Raw genomic sequence first — 23,577 nt, 5'->3', positions numbered from 1 at the left:
GTGAACACACTTAGAAAAGTGATTCGAACTATTTGCCCTTCACTAAAAGTTTCCTCTTTAGACAAAGTCATCTTTTCACTATTTTCTTATTATTTTTAATGATATTAAATATATAGTATAATAAGAAAAAATAAAAAAAATTCTAATAAAAATAGAATACTTTTTCCACCATCCAAATAAAATTTGATATAAATCTTTCCTGAGAAGGTTTTCTATTATGGTTAAATTCTTACGTTTATGCTAATATTTTTGGGGTGTTTTTTTGTGGTGTGTTGGGTAGTCCAAAAAAAGGCACAAAATCCTTTTCACTTAGTACAAAAGATTAGGCAAAACACGTTTAAAAAAAGGCAAAAAAAAATTCTACTAAAAGTTCAACTCCTATGCTTATTGGACTATTCTAAATCAATTAATGTCATTTACTATCTTTTAATTAAATTATCATATAATTATTTTCCTTATATTTAGGACTTTAAATCAATTTAAACTCTATTTAAAATTTTTCATTGTTTCCTTATATATTTCTAACTTTAGATAAATTATTTAAAATTACACCTAATTATTTAACTTGTTTGACACTTAGTTTTTTTCATCGCTCTTCAGCTAGCAGCATACCCTCCCTTTCCGATAACCTCAAATATTTTTCTCTTGAACTTTATAAGTTTTAAATACCTACATATAAGTTATTATTTTTTTGGATGTATACGGCTCTTTTTGGCTAATTTATAGCTTTGCTAATCAGGAATTCAAAAGATTTTGTTGTCATGCATCTTGATTAACTCAATGTAAGTGCAAAGAAACTTGATAAACATATTTTATTGAATTAGGTGAAAAGATGACGCCACAAAAAACGTTTACAATCATAACATCTTTATTCAATTCATCTTTTACTTCAAAAAATATGATATTTTAAGAATGAAAGAATTTTATTTATTTCACCACAAATTTTTGTATTTGATATATTTTTTCTGATTCAATTATGCTCGAAGAAGCTTCGTCTTTAAAAGAAGAACAATACACGTGACTAAGTAATATGGTGAAGAAAAAATCATAAAGTTGTACTTGGCTTTATTCAAGCAAGGACAACAAATTCTTTCACTTAACAATATTGAGACACTGGAGAGCAAGTTTTGATAGTTGATGACCCAATTTATTCATTAACTTAATTATTTTAACCTATTTAAATCTAATTTAGCGCGCTCATTATTTCACGTATTGCTAATTATAAGATATGAAGATGTGCCGGCCAATAACGAGAAGGTCCTTTTGCAAGCTATGGCAAAACAACTGGTATCAATGGCAATCAATGAGAATAGCTTCGATTTCCATTTCTATTCAAATGGTGTATTCAGTGGATCATGTTGTATTTTGGTTTAACCATGTTATTGCAACAATATGATATGGTGCTACAAATAATGATACAAAATATTGAATTATAAAGAATTTTTGAAGCAGTAAATGAAGTGAAAACAAATATATACACATAAAAAGAGATGTTGATCACAAAGAAGGTATTTATGGACTTGCCATAGACCTTCTTATCCCACTATCTAAAAAAACTGCAAGTATTGAATCTTTTTGTTTCCTTCCATCCTAACTTTTAGTTTGTTACCATATGCTTTATCATAATATTTTTGTTTGATTATTGTTGAGTTTATTTCACAGTCCTATTAAATTATGGCAAAATTACATAAAGTAGCATATTTAAGTATTAAATTATAAAAAATAGTAACACTTTTATCAAATTATATTTTGTAGCATATGTATTTGTATTTTTGTAGCAACAGTTTGCAAAAATATAAAATACATATTGATCATAAGGGCAGTAAAAATCATATGTATTTGTATTTTTGTAGCAACAGTTTGCAAAAATACAAAATACAACTTGCTATATTATGTAATTATGAAACTGTTGCTATGAAACTCATAATTAAGGGGATAAGTATGTTATTTCTTAATTTTGCCCTTAAATTATTATACTTATATAATATACTTTATTTTTTGTTTACTTGGAATTAGAATACTTCTCGTTCAAAGAAGATGTTCGGACCTTTTCATTTTCTTAATTTCATTAGAATTTTTAGGTTGTCATATTTGTTTTATCATAATGCTTTTTGTTTTTGTTAAATTTGTTAATTTGAAAAATTAGGAGATAATTTTTCATTTTATATTTATTTTGTACTTGCTATTAAATACTATTAATTTATTAATATCTCAATGACTTTATAATTATAAGGTGATATAGTAAAACTATTCTTATATTTATTATTTTGTAAGAAATGTGTCAAGTCAAACATCAACAAGTAAATATGAATGGAGAAAATAACTAAAGATAATTAATTTATTGAATTACTTTTAATTTTTAGAATGAATAATCTTTTAAGAGATACGTTCAAACTAAAAACAATGACAATAGTTAAATTTAATACTCCACATGCCGTATTTTATTTGTTCCGAGTAAATTCGATATCATAAAATTCATAAATTTTGAATCTTTATTTTATTTCATATTCCTTTTTTCATTTTTTGTTCTTCTTTATTGATTTTTATTGTACGAGAAACTCTTATATATGTTTTGTTTGTCTATATACAATGCATATTATCAGACGATTATGTATATAGGTAGTACTAGACTATCGATCAATTGTTTTATGCATATGAAAATTGAAGAGCTACAAAATTAGGCTATCGATCAGTTGCTCTGTGCATATGAAAATTGAAAAGATCTACAAAACACGATCAAAGTACATGTATTTATTTGTTCATGCATTATCCATTGTCTTTTTATTTTCCTCAAAGAAGAACCAACCTATGAAGATTGTTTGCTTGTAATTTGAGGTAAGTTTTATAAATTGAAAATAAATGAAACCGAAATTCCAATCTAAGCCATTAAAAGACTCTGCGATAAGCTGTCTTTTTACTATTTTTACTCAAAAGATATTATTTAATTATTCTCATAAAACTAAAGACTTTTATACCAACTCAAATCTGATTATTGAAAAGTTATCTCGAATTAGTATATGAGTAATATTGTTTGTGATGCAATTTTCCTTTGTATAGATTTAGGACTTTTCAAAATTTATCTCTTTAATCATAGATGCTATCAATATTTTAATTGGTAAAAAAATTCTAAACCTAAACTACTTCTATGGCAATTTTGGAAAAATGAGTTAAACCTAAATAAAGAGATCTATAAAGTAATAATTTGTACTTAAAGCTATTTTAGAGTTTTTAATTTAGACTTTTTCTAATAATAATTTGATGAAAATAATAAAAAAGCTTTGTCTATTATGGAGTTTTCTTTAATGAAGGATAAAATTTTAAATTAATTTTTTAGGATTCGAAAAAATTACATAGATATCAATTCAAATCTATGCGCCTCTCTTAGCCTCTAGCAAGGAAAAGAGGTTTTGCATAACAAATGCAAAAGTGATATTCCATTAACTACTTGAAACTTCTGATGGTAAAATATACATATATGCTTACAATAAAATATATTTTATATTTACATTATTTTGTTAACGTATGAAGGATTTATTAAAATTCTTTACAATCATCTAATGTTAAATAATCAAAGGTTATACGTGCGAGGCACGTGCGGTCAAACTAGTAGTTATTAAAGAGTTTAGTAGTTATTAAAGAGTTTTGTTTAGAAAGAAATTTCTCTCAATAGATTTTATGTTTTTTACAATATTAATTTTTAATATGCAGGTCGTTTGATCGAACCATATCCAATAATATATTTTTTTAATATAGTTTTTGTGTCTTCTAATTTATCATTGTAAATTACATTATTTACTTCTATGTGATGTCAAGATGATTTCGATCCCAACAATAATTAGCACCAACACAAACAATGGTTTAGCCATGATTAGGGCATGTACACTAAAAGCAACGAAGAAAAAATAATTTTAAATTTCTCATCCAATACTAAGAAAACAGTGAGTTTCTTTTCATTCATAAGCAGAGATTTATTACAATTGTATAATGTCGGTTATATTTTGGAGTTGGATTATCATCAATGTTATAGAAGTGATTTTGCAATTCAAATACATGTTTACACCACTATCAGGTTACGTAAAAATTAAATTGCATGTAAATGTCTATGCAAAACATAAATTGATAAGTTGAAAAGGTTGTACAACATGTTTAAAAAGAAAACTAGCCGATTATTAGTGGTGTATAGAACTTTAAATTTGGGGTTTTTATACTGTCAGCATTTATCCATCACCTTGGAATTGTTTGAAATGAACATATCACATCGAAAGGAGATCATACATTTATGAATGCCAACACTACAGGTCCTTGAAATGTGTTCCCCACTGCCTAAATTTTTGGACAAAATATGCAACCAATGCAAGGAGATAAGCCACACTACAACAGTTATCTTTCACCAAGGAAAGCAGTTAATGAGCTATAATGCTCGCTTTTAGTTGTGCAATAAACTACTAAAAATTAACGTGCATTTTCAATTGCTCAATGGAGAAAATTTATCGCATAATTTCTAATATATTTCCCAAAGCATTGAATTTATGACTTTTAAAGAACAATATAGTAAAATTATTTATTACTCCTTGAAGGAAAAAAGTTTTATCCACATGGTGTTTACACTAAATCAATACATGCGCGTCATGTGTCTGAATGTAAAGTTCATTTTACTTAATTAACCATACTTAATTCATGTATTTCACTTCACTAAATCACTTAACCATGATAAATTACATTAGTTTGATATAAACACTAGGTGCATATAAATTTTTACCTCCTTGAAGGCTGTGTCAAATCAATACTCCTTCCATTTCGATTACTACTAGGAGACTACTATACTAGACAAATGAAAATGAAGGGAATGTAATTGTCTTACTACGTTTATGCATTGTTTTAAAAAATAAATGATCTCTAATTCAAACATTTTTATTAGGTATGTTGCGAAAACATTTGAAATATATTTTGGCACATTATACACATATTTCATTTGAACTTCGTAATTAATAAGAACTAAGACACGTAAACTGGAACCGGGGAGTACCGTTACCTCCCTTTATCTCAATGCTCAAACCGAGGAAGGAAGAAGAGATGCATCCTTGTCTATGCAATGAGACTCCACTTGCATGAGACATCAATGAGTCACAGCAGACCTCTGGCAATTTTCTCCCTATATAAACCTCACTCACCTTGAATCTTCAAACCACAGCAAAACAGAAAACACAATTCCTATCTTCTTCTTGGCCTATAACCATCCACCAGCGTAAAAATGCCGAGCACCATGGAAGATGTCACTGCCAAGATTGATGCAGTTGAAATCGACCCCAAGAGTGGTCTTGCTTTGAAGTCAACAATGGACAAGGAGAAGGTGAGTGAAGGTGAACCAAAGACTACAGAAACAACACAAGAGAAGCCTAACGAAGCCAAAAGTGATCCGGAGAAAGAACCTAATGGTGCAACTTTCAAAGAGGAAGAAGTTCCTGTTGAGGTTGAGCCTAAAACTGGAGTTTCTTTTGTTGTCAGAGTTGAAGATGGGAAGCAGTTGAAAGCTGTAGGTTTAAGGAAGAAGAGCATGCTTGGCATGGGCATTAAAATCTATGGCTTTGGTAACACACTATTAAATATATCTTCTTCTTGACTTATGTTCTAACCTATTTCAACCTCTTTCTGTTAGGGGATAGCTACACAAACTTATGGCCTATGCAAATTAACCACTCCCTATTATTTGACTGCAGGAATATATGCAGACGATGAGAAATTGAAAGACCTTATGCGATCCAAGATTGGGAAAGCACCATCAAAACCAACAAAGGAGATGTATCAAATGGTGATTGATAGTGATTTTGGAATGATGGTGCGGCTGGTAATTGTTTTCTCTAACCTAACCATGAGCATGGTAAGAAAGAACTTTGACGAAGGCCTTGGAGCTGCCATCAAGAAGCTCACTGGTGGGAAGAACGAAGAGCTCACGAAGAAGTACTACAATCAACTTAAATTCCTAATCATTTTTTTTCATAACTTGAATGCTTAAACTCTAATATCAATGTAATTATATCAGGATCATGGGTGAAGCCTCTGATGACATAAAGCTGAATTCTGGTTCTGTAATTGAGATTTCAAGGCTCCCAGGATATGTTCTTCAGACCAAAGGTAAAACTACCACAAGTTAGCTCTATCAACTTCATGCCTTCAATTTGAAAGCAAAACTTGACTAAACCTTAAATTTACTAAATGCAGTAAAGGGTGAGACCGTGAGCAAGGTGGAAAGTGAACTACTCTGCAGGGCCTTCATCTACATGTATTTGGGTGATGATCCCTTTGACAAAGAAGCCAAGGAGAGGTTCGGGGCATCCATGCTCTCTCTGTTCTAGGTAGTGGGTTTCCAGCAATTTCTAGCCTCTAGGTTGTTGAAGAATAAGCTAGTGAATTTGAGCTGATGAATAATTGCTCAATAAAAGAACGATCATGGTTGAGTTTTCATAGTGCAGTATTTAGTAAGTTCTATTATGCAAGCTTCAACTCCCCAAAACCCGTCCCAACCCATGGCATCTCAAACAACTCCTGCGTTATGTATGCATGCACTGCGTATTTGTCATCTAGATGATAGATTTTCTGCTATTCAAATTAGTCATCCATCTAACTATTGCAACACCAAAAAGGAATCTCTTAACTCAGCAAGTTCATGCTATGAAAAAAACTCATACTCTATATGATATCTCACAGAAGCAACAGAAATTCAGCGATCAATTTGCAACTGCAATTATATATGCTTATATAATAGATCCACTAATGTTAAAATTCAAAACTTCAGAACCTGACAAACTAAACATGAAAATGTGTTCGCGAAACAGCTAAAGGTGCATATAGTATACAAAAATAAACTCGTAGACATTAATCACATCATGGACCATAAATAACTCTCCTAGGGTCCAATTGCCCACTGCAATAACTTGAAGATACCGTAGAGAGCTCTTGCCGCCCCTTCCACTCCTCAGAGGGTTTTAAGATAATCGGAGTTTCAACAGCAGCAGAATCCACACAGAGCATTTTCTTGTAATCTTCATCACCTAAATCTGGAAGAGACTTGGCCTTTTTGTCCCAAGGATTCCAAACAACTGCATATCACATCCATATTACACTTAAAAATTCTCAATGGAGATTGAGAGGAAAAAGGATTAAAAAAAATTAACAGAGGAAAATATATTAATCAGTATACCAGCATCTGCCATCCCTTCTTTCAGAAGGACATAAGTTCTCTTTTTCTCGTGGTCTATTATGGCTGTTTTTGTTGGTGTGCTCAGATATACCCTATCAGTCTAACAAAATGAAAAGGAAATCAGTAAAATAACTGTGAAAATGAAGTCATCTTTTCAATGAATTCTGAAAAATTCAAACAACCAAGCATACTGAAGTGATCTAAGAGAAGCTCCTCTGGCACCTAGTGGTCCCAAGTTCAAATCAAGGTGTCTATCCTCCAGAAGTATGGAGAACAAGCTTAACATAGTAAGATTACCTCACTATCAAATGTAATTGCATCTGCCTGCTCTGTGTACCTTTCTCCCTGCTGCAAATTATCGAAGTAGTCAAGTGTCTCCAAGCCCTCAACCCGCACTTCACTGCAAATCAAACTGCATCACCGATCTGAAAAGGATAATGACGTATCTAACAAGTAAAGCTATAAATTCTGTTTCTGAAATTCATGATAGAATTAGCAAGATACATTAAAGTGTAGGTCTGAGTTCATAGCAAGAACCCCTAAGAAGGAACAACAATATAGCTTTAAAAGTTCCAACTTGTTACTAGAAAAATAACTAGCAAACCAAGAAGGCAAACCTGATATCAGAAACAGACAAATAATTACGCAAAGAGAACGTGAATGAGAATGGCTTGTTATCTATATTCCTCACACGAGGGATCAAAGTCAGCTTGCCAGCACTGAGAGAAATACGTAGCCGCAGCTCAAACCTGTCATCCAAGAATACGGTTACCACTGTAGATCTTGATAAATTTGGTAAGATGGGGTAGGTGTGCATTACTATCTGCAAATAGAATGTACGATCATGTATTCTCCCACCTATGCGGCCAAATCTTCAGATCCTCTTCTGTGGATTTCAAGATGAGATCGACAGTTGACTGACTGTTTGCTGCAGGTAGAGGAGAAGGAGAACTGTCCAATGACCACACTCTGTTTCTTGCAAAACCATGTCGCTCTAAAGAACCAAAAGTTCCAAACTACAATACACATTTATAGTTAAGATGCAATCCTGACAAAGAGAAAGAACTCCAAAATTGCTAGTTAAGGTTGGCCAACCTGTGGGAAGCTGATAGGAATTCCCCCTCTGATTGCTTTTGGAGGTTTCCACAGGGTCTGTGAGACAGCGCAAGAACCCATATTCAGAAAAATAACAAGAGTGAGGGCTACAGAAATATCGGGCTCGCAATACAAATGAATGAACAATGATCTAAAGTCAATATCTCGTGCGAGCTGTAGGTTCAAATACACAAACAGATCAAGTTATGTGAGAGATCTAGTACTTTTACATATTTGAAACCTAAAGAAGTTTCCTCATATCAAAGTCATATTTATGTTACATGAGCAAATATGGACTACAGTAAACATTCTTTGCTTTGCTGATTGAACAAAGCTCAACATTCCTTTAGAAATTTGACATCTCTAGATAACTAAATGGCATTTCACCCTGCATACGAGGACATATGGACTCCACAGAAGAGCTCGTCATATTTTCTCTAAATCGTGGACAACTATTCAGTGATGCACACAGCATAGATAAAACACTGATCAGCCATTCTAACCTGCGAAACCTAGTAGAAAGTGGCGTTAAATTGCTTAAAGGAAAGCCCTCTCCTAAGACATGTAGCCTGTTAGATGTGAGTCCTATTTGACATGGTGTAGAGGTGAGTCGCATGAGTTAGGTACTGATCAGGTGGTGCTCATCGTACTACAAAATCCTGGAGAGGCCAGTGAATTAGTTGGTTTCAGAAATATGGTATACATAAGCAATCCAACATGTGTCCTTCCAGAGATTTCTCTAGGGAGGAAGTACTTTTCAATTACGTTCTTTACATTCCAATTTCTACAGCAGTCCTCCTAACTCCTAAATCCCAACTGCAAACCTTTGGAATTTATTTTTTTGGTAATTGATATATTGATCTTAATTCAAATTGAGAGCACCATATCTTCAAATATGGAGTCAAGAATGAAGACAATCGAGCTGAACGTGCAAATACAAATGTCCAACAAATGCATGCATGTCATACAACAAATGCAATCCAAAGAGTAACAGAAACAGAGATGGCTACTTAAGAATATACAGGAAGGTTTGACATTCGCAGTATGTTCACGTTGTGCTAATCCATAAGAACATTCATCAAATGCATTGTGATGCGATAACCAAAGTTCAGAACAAGTTCAGTGAACACTTTTAGACCTTATTACTCCTGAACAGCAGTTCTTCTCTTCGTTCATTCTTCCAGGAAACAACCTGGCCACCTTGAAAAAGCACCTGCAGCAGAGAATATGTATAGAATTAGGCAACATGATGGAAAAGATAAAAATCCCTATAAAACAGAACAATTTATTATTTTCCAACCCACAAAGCTTCAGCATTATTCCAGTTCCACAGCCAATTTGAGATATTTGACATGGCCATAAAGCCATGTATATTACTTCATGCATTTGGACCCCTCTCCATTTAGGGGTCAATAGAGGATCCTCCATATGTCAATTTAAAAAGGTAGCACATCATCTCTCAAGTTAAATGGACAACGTAGATCCTTTTCATGGGTATAATGGAGAACCCGGGTTATTGCCAATTCATTGTTTTCCCAAAAGTATTCAGAGCCACAGGGTGCTGACTAGATAACACCTACCCCTAAACACTAAAGTTCACTATCTAAACGCTGAAGTTCAAAACAAAACCATATATAAGAAAGAACAAACCATTAGCAAGACAACGACAAAAACCAACAGTAATTGAAAGTCTCAAGGTATAATGAATCTGTTAACTATTTAAGCTTCTCAAAAGCAAGAACTGTGCATCTAGAGAATCTCTTCAATGGAAAGAGTCTTATCACTTAAATTAACTGCTTCATTTAATACTCTAATCAAGAGGTTGCTCGCACTCTAATTAAGATTAATTAACTTAGCTCTTCTGGAAAATGTTCCGAGTTTAGTTTTGGAAGGCAAGCATTCCAAACACCAAATCAAACTAATTATTAATTACTCCACAAACTACAAATGCAAAAGAGAAGTACAAAAGTCACTCAGATGAAGATCAAACTAAGAATAACCCAGTTATGGCGAAACCAAAACACTTTCACCAACAGGCTTCATCTAAAAGCAAAGCTCGAGATATTAAACTCAATATCTTCAATTAAAAAAATAATAATAAACCGTGTTATTCAGGCCAAATTGCGACGTGATATCTGCTACCTCCTACAAGCAACAGATACCTTAAGTCATCTACTGTTTTTGTCTCTGCTGGAATGACCAGTACTATTCATTAAATAACCATAGCATTTGTCAAGCTTTAAAAATGTACAAATCCGTACATCTCAGGAACTAAAACAAGCATGTACAGAGCCAAAAAAAAAAAAAAATACTTAAATCACAATTATGCAGCACAAACAGCCATGATTTTGGGACAACACAGTCAAACTAAATACAGAATAAACAAAATTAATCACAATTATCACAGCATAAGCAGTCATTACTTTGCCAAGACAAGTACAAATAAACTTGGAAAAAAAGGAAACAAAAGATTGAAAAACCTCAGCAGTTGATCCAGTATGTTCCTTCAATACGATTCGCGAAGGCGATCCATCGGCGTCGTGAATTATGTTCGACGACATGATTTTTTTTTTCCACGGCAATTTTTCGTTCTTCGATACTGAATATTACTGATCAAAATCTAGAATCAACCAGTTTACAGTAATTAAGCACGTAGAGTATAAATCAGAAAAGGAAAAAAAATAAAAACGAAACAGGAAAAAGACAAAAATATACCAAAAAAGAAGGAAGAAATGAGAAAAATAAACCTGCAAACGCAAAGTGCTACGCGATAAGCACAGAATATTAGTAATATATTGTGAACAAATGGCGGAAACTGAACCGCTAAAATTATAATATACGAAATCAATAAAATAAACTAAACTTGCATTTATTTTTTTAATTTGTTTTGGGGATGATTAGTGTTGATTATTATAGTGTACAAAATAGAAAAACAGGCCACCAACTTCTACTTCATGACAAATCTATATCGTACATTTAGCGTTTTCTGTACGACTTTCCACCTTTTTAAAATTCTAAGGAATAGCAGAAGAGAAATTGTAGGGGTAGAGGGCGGTGCGATGTGGACGCATAGTGGGGATAGGAGGGACCAAAGAAATTCTGATTCTGACTTGTGAGATGTCTCTCTTGCTCGTACTACTTTTTCTATCCATTTTTTAGAATTATTAGAAAGTATGAGCAATTGAAAATTAGGTAATTTAATATTGGATGTATAGTTTATTATGGTGGAAAATATCTAGAGAGTTAGGTGTCTTTGGTAATGAAAAATTTTATCTACGATAAATATTTTTTAAAAAATAAATAATTTTATTATTTATTTTCAATGTTTGATTAATAATAAAAAATTATTGTCTCAATATTTAAGTATAATAAAGAGAAATACTATAATTTTAGATATAAACTCATAACATGACCCACCTTTTAACATAAACTCATACTCTATTTCAATTAGGGATATGACCCTGACCCTAACCTCGACCTAGGATTCGATGCTGAGCCAGGATCAGGTTTCTAACCCAAATCCTGACTCCAATCCTAGCTTAGCCCTAACTCAGGACCCGACGCATAGCCTTCATCTAAGATTCGACGTCAACCTAGATTCAAGATTCGAAGCAAATCCAAGACCTAGCCTCAACCACATTTCTGACCAAAGACCTGATCCAAGTTGAGGTTTGACATCGTTTAAATATTTAGAAAAATAAATTGCACATCATAAATTAAATCACGTGGGTCAAAACTTGATAATAAAATCCTAACAGATGTCAGTAGTTCGGATGGATGGGTAAAGACTTGTCTTGCCACAAAATATAACGGATCAAAAGGAATTTATTATAAATTATATCGCGACTTTAAAATAAATTAATCATAAGTCCTAGAAGATCACTAGAAGCTTTTATGAATGGTCAGAGACTTGCCTTGAAATAAGTTTTTGCGATCATCATGAATTTAGTACAACATGTGTTGCGACTTTGAAACATTCATATGTTTTGATGGATCATCGTGACTTTCTAATCAGGCACCAACTTGATAAGAACCCACTAGGCTACACATCTCCCATGAATTTTTGACACGCACAAAAGTTAAACACTTCAGTTCAGCCATAAAATAGGAACCCAACTTGATTGAAATCCACTAGGCTAACTAATCTAACTCGCATCACGTAAGAGTAAGAGATAACACTCTCTTTTATGAATTTTCTCATATTTAAAGTTCTGAATCCAAATAAGGATAGAGGGATGACGGATCCATCCATCTCGTCACTTCCCGTGGTGATAGTTTATAACCAATACTTAAACAATAACAATATTCCATTCGTTCATTTAAATTACTTGTTTAGTTTAACCATGCACGAAATTTAAGAAAATAAAGAAGATTATTGAATTATGTGATTTTAAACTAAAAAGTATGTAATGTATCTGTCTAATGTATCATATGTCATTTGAATTATGTGGTATTAAATATGTTACTTAGAATGTTGAAATTAAAGATTTATAAATATAAAAATTATATTCTTTTCTAAACGAATTAAAAAGAAAAGTAAGATACTTAAATTAAAATAAACAAATACTAAAAATAAAAAGTGACGCGACGTTTCTTTTAATAGAATAAGAAAATAAGACCAAATGGAAAGCGAAGGAGTAATTACTTTAAAAGCCTATTTCAAATATGTAAATTGATGTTTTATTGTCTCAAAAATTTGGGAGATTTGGTAATTTTATAGTGTTTTATAATTTGTTTTAAGTGTTATGTCTTTTATATTAGAAATCTTTATTATATATATAAAAAAGTTATTTTTATAAATAAGAGATTTGAAGATGTCATTTCTCCTATTGAATTTATATATAGTCATTAAAAAAAAAAAAGTATACAATACCCCTTAAATTATGACCAAAGTTATTACGATACACTCCAACTTCACAGAGATCTTATTACCTTTGAACTTAATTTTAACATATTTTTGTCACATTTTTGTGTTGATGTGACATCTTTATTACATAAAAATAAGGCCCACGTCAGAGATGTCAGATCTGCTAAAAAAGTTGACACAAAAACGCTAAAGTTTAGTTCAGTAATGTAATAGGATCCATGAATGTAAAGTATATTGTAGTAAATTTAATCATAATTCAAGATGATACTCGATGATTTATTCCAAAAAAAAAAAATTCAAAAAGATTTCATACTTCACCTTAGACCAATATCATAATTTATAACAACTCAAATACAAGATTGATTTACAATATGAACAGCAACATCCTTATCACCCACTTGAAAGCATGATTTTTTTATTTTTTATTTCGACAAATGAATGAAGGTGCACATAAATTGAAAAAAGCCTACACCTCATGCCTTGGTGTAATCTATATAGGACTCACATTAGAGATAAACAACATATATGTCGCATCAAATCAAAAGTAGCAGTAGACTAAAGGGCAAAAAAAACACCAATTTTTGGTAACATCATGCCAAAATAGTACTCTAAATCATATAAGGCAAAAGACCATAAACACTTGGGAGTTTTTCGTTTTTTTTCTTTTTAATTTTTGATTCAGTGTTCAACATTCACTTTGAGGTAGAATTATTGAAAGCCACCTTATAAAATAAATTATTCTGTAGTAATGACTATTCAATTTTCAAAATTTAAAATCTTTAAATGATAATCGTGTATATTAATACTCTATCGCAACATTTAATAGTAATCCTAATACTTTAAGTAAGAGACGGACATTTTAAGAGAAAATTATAGAGGAGGAAGCGTATAGTTTAAGTTTAATATTACTGTTAATGCACCAGGAATCCAGCATGGTGCATGCTCGAAAATTTTAGTTTCGTGTTAGAATTAACTTGTTTGTAATTTATTGTTAAATGTCATTATTATGGTAAACATGCTTAAGGTGGCATTTAGATTGTTTTCTGATATGTTTCATGAAAACAAGAAGAATAAGGAAAACTAGTTTTTTACTTTTCATCAAATTAAACAAGATGTAAACACCAATAGTTGTATCACAGGAAATTATCTTTTTTTCCTTATTTATAAATACTTCCATAGGATTCTCTGAACTTGTAGTTGTACACTATGTCATTTTCAAGTCGACATGCTTTTGTACTAAAAGGTCCTAGTCCTACTATGGACGGGCACTTCTCAAGTTTCTTTGCTTACTCGGTATTCCGTATCTGTATTGATATAAGATTAATAAGAATTAACATCGTGTATGACACATTTAAGAAAGAAAAAATTTCTAATAAGATTTTTTTTCATACCTAAGGCTTGAATTAACACCTTTAGTTAAGAGTGAGATTCAATATTCCATCACAATCTTAGAGGTGATAAAATTAGATCATGAAAATATAGTTCGTCTAATACGTTTAAGTTGGGATGGATTATTGACTCACTCATTTTTAAATTTAGCCAATTTCAATCCAACTTATTTCAAACCAATAAAAATTAGTTTGATATATAATTCAAATCGATCCATGAGAAATCTTGTCAAAATACATTTAATTTTTTTATTTTGATGTGATATGTAGTAAAATAAAATTATAAAAGAATCAACAAAAAAATTAAAATTTAGTAAGAATTGAATGAATTAGGTTAAAATAACTTGTTTTTTGATCCATTTCATCAAATACCTTTTAAACGGGTCAATAATCCGCTCATTTATTAATAGAACTCATTTGACTTACAAATTCAACCTCAACTCACCTATTTGACACTTGCATTTCTGTAAGTTTCTTCCACGTATTTTATTACTGTATTATTTTATATTTAAACTCTTAAATGACATGTTTCCAATTTGTCCTCACATCCATTTCATATAATTAAATGCAATCAATCAAGAATAACACGAAGAAGACACTTGTTCAATTTTGCTTGGTACTTTGAAGAAAGATTTTTGAAATAGCATGAGTAAAATGCAGATACTCATAACTCTCTCTGTTTTAATTTTTGTGATATTAAAAATAATATATTTTTCACATTATTTTTAATGAGATGTTTTATTGTCACATTAATATTGATGATTATTTCAAATTACAGATTTCAAAAATCTTATATAAGCATTTAAACATTAACTGAATGATGTTTTAAAACATAATATATAAAGTTAAGTATAAAAAGTGATATTTAAAAGCTAATTGTGTTTAAACATACATTTCCCTTGAATAAAATTAATAATTAATATTTTGTGAGAAAATATTTTTTATCCGGTTCAATTAAACTTGAATTTCTTTTTCAAATTTGAAGTATAAAGTGATACCTATAGGCTATAACTAAATTAACAACTTTTTTTGGAAAAAAGCTTTTGAAAAAAAGTACGTAAAAGATATTCATGGGCAAAGTCAATCAAATAGTACTCCCTCTTTTTTTTAAAAGAATGCTACTTTTTTTTTAATCTGTTTAAAAAAATTGATATTTTTTAAAAAAATATTTTAATTTAAATTTTTTCACGTAACATGTTTAATATAAAAAAAATTAAAGATATTTTGATATATTTGACATAACTTTAATTTAAGACCACAAGATTTAATTTTTTTTCTTTAATTTTATGTCAAATCAAAATAGGTCATTCGTTTTCGAATGAAGTACCATTTATATTGACAATTTTTTTATTAGTAGTTTAAAAACATGTGACACGGGATATGCTGTGTTACATGGCTTGTGTATATACTCCTATTTACGTACTAGTTGATATTTTTTAAGTTAATAAATCAACAAAGTTGATAGAGTTTTTTGACAGCTTATTTATTTTAAATTTTAAATAGGAAAAATGGTCAAAGATGTCTTTCAATTTTGGGAAATAAAATAATTTTGTCCGTTGTTTGGATTTGATCCTGAATATACTTTTATCATTGGTGAAGTGACTTTGATTTGCCTCTCAATTATAAGAATAGCTTAAATTTGGCCGCAAATATACCCATTCATTCCGTGTAAAGTTTTTGAAATTATTTCTAATCCTCAAGGAAAGCTTTTGAAATCATTAAATTTATTATTATATAATATGTAATAAGGAAAAAGAGAAAAGTTATCGTTTTTACCCCAAATTATACACAAAAAATTTAGGTCACACCTAAACTATAATAATGACATATTACACATCTAAATTATAAAAAAGTGGAACTATTACCTCCCCGCGACACTCATGCCCAAGTTCAATGAGCGGAGTGTACTCCATTCGGTCAAAAATAATTTTAAACATTGTTTTTAAACAAAAATTTTCAAGTCATCTTCCTTACTACATTCATCTCTCTCAGCACCTCTAAAAGGGAACTTCACCAACAAACGAACACAGTAACGGAGCATCAAGCAAATCAAGATTCAAAGACTTCTTAATAAGGATGAGTCGTGAGATAGATAGCGGCAAAGAAAAAAGTGAAGGTCGCCGGAATTTTATTTTCCGACGAAAGTGAAAGTTTTCAATCGATACTTTTAGATCTTGGGATGAAATTACAAGGAAAAAGATTTGAGGAAGGTGTTTTTCTATGTGCTTTGGAGGTCGAAGAAATTTCGTTAGTACCGTGAACTTTCTAATAGAATTTTTCGACAAAAATGAAATGAGTTTGGAGTGTATGAAATTCACCATTCATGTGAAGGAATTTAACACACTTCAATCTCCATATAACAATAGTGATTTCCGATGACAATTTTAGTAGTGGATGTTGAATTTTATAGTGGTTGTTTGTGATACCAATGGTTGTATTGTGATTCTGATAGTGAAATCTATGGTTGATTCTTAAAATTATTGTGGTGAAAATTTGAGTTTGATGATGATGGTGTCAATGGTAGTGTTGTAATGGTGATTTTGGTGAAAAAGAAGCAATTGAAGAAGGCGGGACCCATATATTAAAATGATTTTTTTAAAATTTTATTAATATTTTTTCAATTGAAAAAATAAAAAAAATTAATTTTATTAACATTTAGTTACCAATTCTTCAAACAAATGATCATCAATTTCGATTTTGAAAGATAAATTTGGGAATTAGGGTTCTTAGTTTGGAGCCCCAAATTGGCTTAAATAGGAATTAGGGTTCAATAAATCCATTGAAAATTAAAAGTGTTGTAGTTTTAATGTTTTTAGGCGTTTATTTTTGTTATTCAAAAGGTTGGACGCGCCTAAAATGAGTGTAAGAAACGCGCCTTAGAATGAGTCTCGCGGGGAGGTAATAGTTCCATTTTTTTTATAGTTTAGGTGTGTAATAGGTCACTAGTATAGTTTAGGTGTGACCTAGACTTTTCGTATATAATTTGGGAGTGAAAACGATGACATTTTTCTATGAAAAAATATTATTTTATGTAATGATTAATTTTGATATAGTTGGACATTTACCTTACTTCTCTTTCTCATTAATTATTAATTCTTGTTTTTCAATTTTACTCCACCCTGATGTCTTTTGCTATCATGATGCAAGCTTGGCCAAAAATTTTATCTTTCTCACTTTGTGCAATTTATATTTTTCCTGATTACTTGTTCATGATTCTTGTGACCAAGTGTTGATAAATGTAATATTTATTTATCACAATTAAGAATACTTTAGCAAGCTTATTATATATATTCGCTATTGTACATGCAATACAACCAACTCAAATAATAAATATTTTTATTAAACCACAACAAACATACAATATATTATAAAATTGTGTTAACAAAAACAATACAATATAATCCTAGCTAGTCAAAACTTGTTTTAGTGGAAATCGTTAGGCCAGCTCCAGTTTGTTCAATTAGTCAAGTTGAATTTGGGCCAAACTGTTTAACTATCAATATCATATTAAGAACAGCTAGAATTTTCAGGAAAAAAGATGTCACTTGTTTGATGAGAAATCATACAAAGAAGATCGAAGATTCGGACGATTGAAGCTGATGCAGTTATTTTCAAGTAACAAAAAGAAAAGCAACAGCTAATTAGAGTAATGAATCAGAGTTGAAAAAAAAATTCCTCAAATCATTTCTCTCGTTCAAAACCGAACCTCGCATGAGACTTTCACAGGCTCCTTGGTGGTGAAATTATTTATCTAAAAATTACGTAAATACACAACTTATATTTTCAATATTACAAAAAATTCCAACTCCTTGAACATATTACAAAAATTTCAACATATACGCAGAATGTTATGTATATGTTAGCTATGTTATGTATATTAATAGGGAGAGAGAGTAAAGTAATTAATAAAGTGAGAGAGAGTGTAATTACTTCCAAAAGGTTGATAGTTATGTTATTTATATATTATTTATTTATCTAGTGGAAGCTTCATATGTTAATAAACATCAATTACAATATTTACTATCATGTTTAGCTTTAATAATCTTTCATATATTAGAAAATAGATTATATATATCTATAATCTATAATCTATATCTATATCTATAATATGTTAAAAGTGTGAGATTTAAACTTTTTGCCCTTAATTAAAAGACACTTACACAAAATTGTCATTTTCTACTTCTTTATTAGATTTTTAAAAAAATAATCTCCTTTTCTTTTTTTTGGTAAAATAGACATATAATAGGAGTCTAACAAACATTGTCTTATTTTTGACAAAATAAAAACGTGTAAATTTTCATCTTTTTTCACAATCTAAGAATTGTACATATAGTAGGAGTTCAAAAATATTGCCTTTTTTGGCAAAACAAATACTTAGTTTTGCAAAATTAGACCACTGCTTTTTGTGGAAAATAAAAAACTTTCATTTATATTTTTGGCAAAATATTTTTGATTTGGAGAATAAAAATTGAGTGAGAGTCCTTTTTGATATATTATAGAGTCCTTTTTTCTCTTTCACAATTAATAGTATCCTAATACAAATTATATACAGTCTAAAATCAATTTTCTTTTTTGATTTATGAATACTCCTTCTATAAAAGAAATTGCTTTGTGTAATGATTAAATCACGTGAATAAAAGGTAGTAGGAATACTTATTTTTTTCTCGTAATGTTTTCATTTGTTTGGTTCAATTTTCTTGCAATCACTTGTCGTTATGTTGTCAATTATGTATTTGAATTGATAACAAATCATCTATTATATTGTATTGCGTTCTTAGTTAAAATACAATATTTATTTTGATTGTTATTGATAGTTTATTTTATCGTATTTGTCATAGATTTATGAGATAAAGTAAAGTCTGTCTACAAACCACATTCTCAGACCCACTATCAGATCCATCAATGAGTATGCTATTATTGTTGGTTAAGAGCACTGAGCTACCTTAATAACAAAAAAAAATAAAAATTAGAATGTTTCATATATATGTGTTGCTTACTTTGTTATAAGCTCTAATTCGATGATTTTTCATATTTGGACATCTTGATTTTTTGATAGATACCTTGTGTATAGATTTGTTTATTTTAGCCACTTATTTATCTGAATAAATCAGGTTTTGGAGTAGCTGAAATTGTTCTTCCTGCAAAAGATGATAAGGTGATTCCCATTAAGCAAGGGAATGCTATTGCTCTTCCTTTTGGTTTTGTATTTTGGTGGTACAACAAAGAGGACACTGAACTTGTGGTTCTATTCCTTGGTGATACTAAAACTGGACACAAGGCTGGTTCATTCGCTGGCATGTACTTGACGGGCTCCAATGAAATTTTCACTGGTTTCTCAACTTTGTTAATGTCTCCATTCAGATTAAAAGCATACAAATCATTTAAATTTATTTTAATCTCAATTTTTCTTCTATCTTGACTGTTCGAAGAATTAATAGTATTAGTTCTTTTCGTTAAAAAAAAGTTGATAAGCTTACAATATTTTTCTTAAGTGATTTAGATAAGATATTAAAACCTTGAAATTTGAATTTTAGAAGGTATTAATGTTAATGTTAGTTTTTATATTTGAGTCTAAACATTGGATAGAAACTTAAAAATTAAAATAGCAAGTTCTCAATTTATTTTTAAGTATTGTTACTTAAACTTTATTGTCTCCATTATTACAAGATTTTTGAGTGAGAAAATGGACGTATTTAATGAATTAATGTCTAAGCCTTTCAGATTAAAAGAAAAAAAATGAGGCCAAAATTATTATTTAAATGTATTTTGACCTCAATTTCTCTTCTAGCTTGACTTTTAGAAGAATTAATATTAGCTGTTCTTTTTGTCAAAAAAAGTTGGCAAGTTACAATAATTTTTTAAAGTGATTTAGGTGAAATGTTAAAATCTTGAAATTTGAATTTTGAAAGGTATTTTAATGTTAATATTAGTTTTATATTTGGATCTAAATATTGAATAAGAACTTGAAAGTTTAAATAATAAATTCTCAGTTTATTTCGATGTTTTAAGAAATAAGTCCAAAAATTCTTTAAAAAAGATATGTAATTAAACTTCAAAAAATTAAACTATTTGAGGAACTTAAAGTTTTTCGTTGGTATTTATTTTGTAACTCAAATATATTAACGTGAGACACACGTGCAAAGCACATATACTAAACTAGTATATAATAAGTCTAGTGTTATGATATTGATGTATATTAGTTGTAGTGAATGTCTATCAAGATTTATCAAGATTTAGTTGATGGCTATCAGGATTTGATGTATCTGGCTTTTAGTGTGAAACTAGGAGCAAATTTTCCTGGAGCAAATTTCCCCTAAAAATAGAAAGGTTTCCTTCATTGTAAACCATCCCTCAAGAGAAATAAGAATATCTATGTGTTCTCTCTACTCTTCTTCTTTATTCTTAGTTATTTCATAACACGTTATCAGCACGAGACTCTACCGTCTCAAATTTGAAGGCTAAAGTATTATTTTTCTTCCCCTTTTCGTATGTCTAACAATCTTATGAAGTGTGAGTTCGTTGCCCTTCAAAGTTCACGCAAGAACTATATTTCATGGGTGCTGGATGTTGAAATCCACCTAGATATTATGGATCTTGGAGACACCATAAAGAAAGAAAATATAGCATCTAGTCAAAATCGTGCTAAAACTATAATTTTCTTGCATCATCATCTTGATGAAATTCTGAAAATTGAATACCTTACTACTAAAGACCCACTAGTATTGTGGAATAGCCTAAAAGAAAGATTTGACCACTTAAAGATGACCATCCTCCTAAAAACATGATATGAATGGATGCATCTGAGGTTTCAAGACTATAAGTCCGTTCATGAGTACAATTCTGACATGTTCAGAATTTTTTCTCAATTGAAACTATATGGAGAGACGGTCAATGATGACGATATGATGGAAAAGACGCTCTCCATTTTTCATGCCTTGAATGTGCTCTTACAACAATAATATCGAGAGGAAGGTTTCAAGAAATATACTGAACTGAATTCTCATCTTCTTGTGGCTGAACAAAATAATAATTTATTGATAAAAAAATCACGAGAATCGACCTGGATCTGCATCATTCCCTGAGGTGAATGATGTGCATGCTCACCATGCTAGGCATGGAAAAGGTCGCAACCCTGGACGTGGTCATGGTCGTAGCCGTGATGACCAAGAAAGAAACCCTGTTCCTGGTGTTAATCATTCATCGAACTAAAAGAGAAAAGATGAGAAACGTGAAACAATTACTTATTTCTAATGTGGTGAAAAAATACTATTCACGTGACTGTAGTACTCTCAAGCACTTGGTTGACCTTTATAAAGCATCACTAAAGAAGAAAGAGAGAAATCCCGAGACTAACTTTCTCTCTGAAAATGATGTTGACATCACATGCTTGAATGTAGCAGACTTTTTCGAGCACCCTGGAAGAAAGATTGATCATTTGATTGGTGATGGTTCCGTAAACATAAAAGAATGAATGATTTTTAATTAATTTATTTTTATTGATAAGAGTTAGTGAATAAAACACCATGTAAAAGTAGTTGTTTGCATGAATATTAGTTTTTGATTAGTATTAGTTACTTTAATTATATTATTGTAGTTCATTATTGAATTAAATTGAATTCCAACTTGATCAAATATTTTTTTTAATATTGCCATTATTTATTATAACAAAAAAAGGAAAAAAAAATATATGAACAAACGAAGATTCCATCAAATATGTTGGAATATTGATTTCAATAAAGTAAAAGGCGTGCAGTGGTATAATATTGTATTCGAATGAACTCATCGTTCCTTTTTCCTATTTTAATTTAATGAAGATATTGTATTCTAGTTAAATTATCCCTATTTTAATTTAGTTACCTATGTTATTGTATTCTAATGTAATTAATTTCTTAATAAAAAGTAATTAATAATTTATTAATGATTTTCATTTTATGTAATTATATATTTATTTTATTCTGTGTATATTTTTTTATTTGAAGATGTGGATAATTTTCAAAGTAAGTTGTTCAATTGTGAAGATATTTGCTTGATTGATTCTGGCACTACACATACGATATTCAAAAACAAGAAATATTTTTCTCATCAAAACATGGGCAAGATTAATGTTACTATAATTTTTGGTAGTGCTAATTTGATTGAAGGCTTTGAAAAAGCCATTATAATTTTGCCCAAGGGAACTAAATTCATCATAAATAATTATATATTATCTCCTAAGTCTCGGAGAAACTTGATGAGTTTTAAAAATATCCGTGAAAATAGTTATCATATCAAAACAACCTATGAGATGAATCTTGAATATCTTGGTATCACCAAGAATGTCTCTTGGCAGACATGTGTTATAGAAAAGTTTCTTGCTTTATCTTCTGGCCTGTGTTGGACAAAGATTGTGCAATTGAGGTACATTCTATAGTAAACCAGAAGTTTACTAATTTCAATACTTTCATACTTTGACATGATCTTCTGGGACATCCTGAATCTATAATGATGAGATGAATTATAGAAAATTCAAATGGGCATCCATTAAAGAATTTAAAGGTTCTTTCAATTGGTGCATTTTCATGTAATGCTTGTTATCAAGGCAAGCTGATTGTGAGGCCATTGCCAAAAAAAATTGGGATTAAGTCCCCCATGTTCTTGGAACGCATACATGGGGATATTTGTTGACCCATTCACCCACCTAGTGGGTCGTTTAGATACTTTATGGTCCTAATAGATTCTTCTCTAGATGGTCTCGTGTGTGCCTATTGTCATCTAGCAACTTGACATTTGCAAAATTGTTTGCACAAATAATACAATTACGGGCACAGTTTCTTGATAATCAGACTAAGTTTATTCGCCTAGGTAATGCTGCAGAATTTTCATCCCAAGCATTTAATGACTATTGCTTATCGATTGGGATAAGAGTGGAAGATCTTGTACCCCATGTTCACACTCAAAATGGCCTCACCGAGTCATTAATTAAACGTCTGTAGTTGATAATAAGACCATTGCTTATGAAAACTAAGTTGCCCACTTCTGTTTGGGGTCAT

General features: G+C 30.5%; 2 protein-coding genes across 4 annotated transcripts; one reads left to right on the top strand and one right to left on the bottom strand.

Moving 5' to 3' along the window:
- Positions 1 to 4,584: 4,584 nt before the first annotated feature.
- On the top strand, positions 4,585 to 6,462 carry LOC107861049 (chalcone isomerase-like protein 1). The gene is made up of 4 exons (XM_016706448.2): positions 4,585 to 5,588; positions 5,718 to 5,958; positions 6,041 to 6,132; positions 6,220 to 6,462. Exons 1-4 carry the CDS (start codon positions 5,252 to 5,254, stop codon positions 6,351 to 6,353), a joined length of 804 nt encoding a protein of 267 aa, XP_016561934.1. The 5' UTR covers positions 4,585 to 5,251; the 3' UTR covers positions 6,354 to 6,462.
- Positions 6,463 to 6,717: 255 nt separating this feature from the next.
- Positions 6,718 to 11,291, bottom strand: LOC107858824 (putative glucose-6-phosphate 1-epimerase). 3 transcript variants are annotated; one of them, XM_016703611.2, is made up of 9 exons: positions 11,009 to 11,291; positions 10,774 to 10,913; positions 9,432 to 9,506; positions 8,294 to 8,350; positions 8,057 to 8,214; positions 7,816 to 7,947; positions 7,496 to 7,598; positions 7,199 to 7,298; positions 6,718 to 7,097 (listed from the first exon to the last, which is right to left on the bottom strand). In XM_016703611.2, the coding sequence occupies exons 2-9, from the start codon at positions 10,852 to 10,854 to the stop codon at positions 6,883 to 6,885; spliced, it is 921 nt and encodes a 306-aa protein (XP_016559097.1). In that variant the 5' UTR covers positions 10,855 to 10,913; positions 11,009 to 11,291; the 3' UTR covers positions 6,718 to 6,882. The 3 variants fall into 3 exon arrangements, with proteins under 3 accessions (XP_016559097.1, XP_047262504.1, XP_016559099.1); XM_047406548.1 differs by having other exon boundaries at positions 11,268 to 11,286; XM_016703613.2 differs by having other exon boundaries at positions 11,041 to 11,280.
- Positions 11,292 to 23,577: the final 12,286 nt, after the last annotated feature.

This window comes from Capsicum annuum, chromosome 2 (assembly GCF_002878395.1).
Source record: "Capsicum annuum cultivar UCD-10X-F1 chromosome 2, UCD10Xv1.1, whole genome shotgun sequence".
NCBI classification, from domain to species: Eukaryota; Viridiplantae; Streptophyta; class Magnoliopsida; order Solanales; family Solanaceae; genus Capsicum; species Capsicum annuum.
This window is presented reverse-complemented; position numbering and strand designations above follow the sequence as displayed.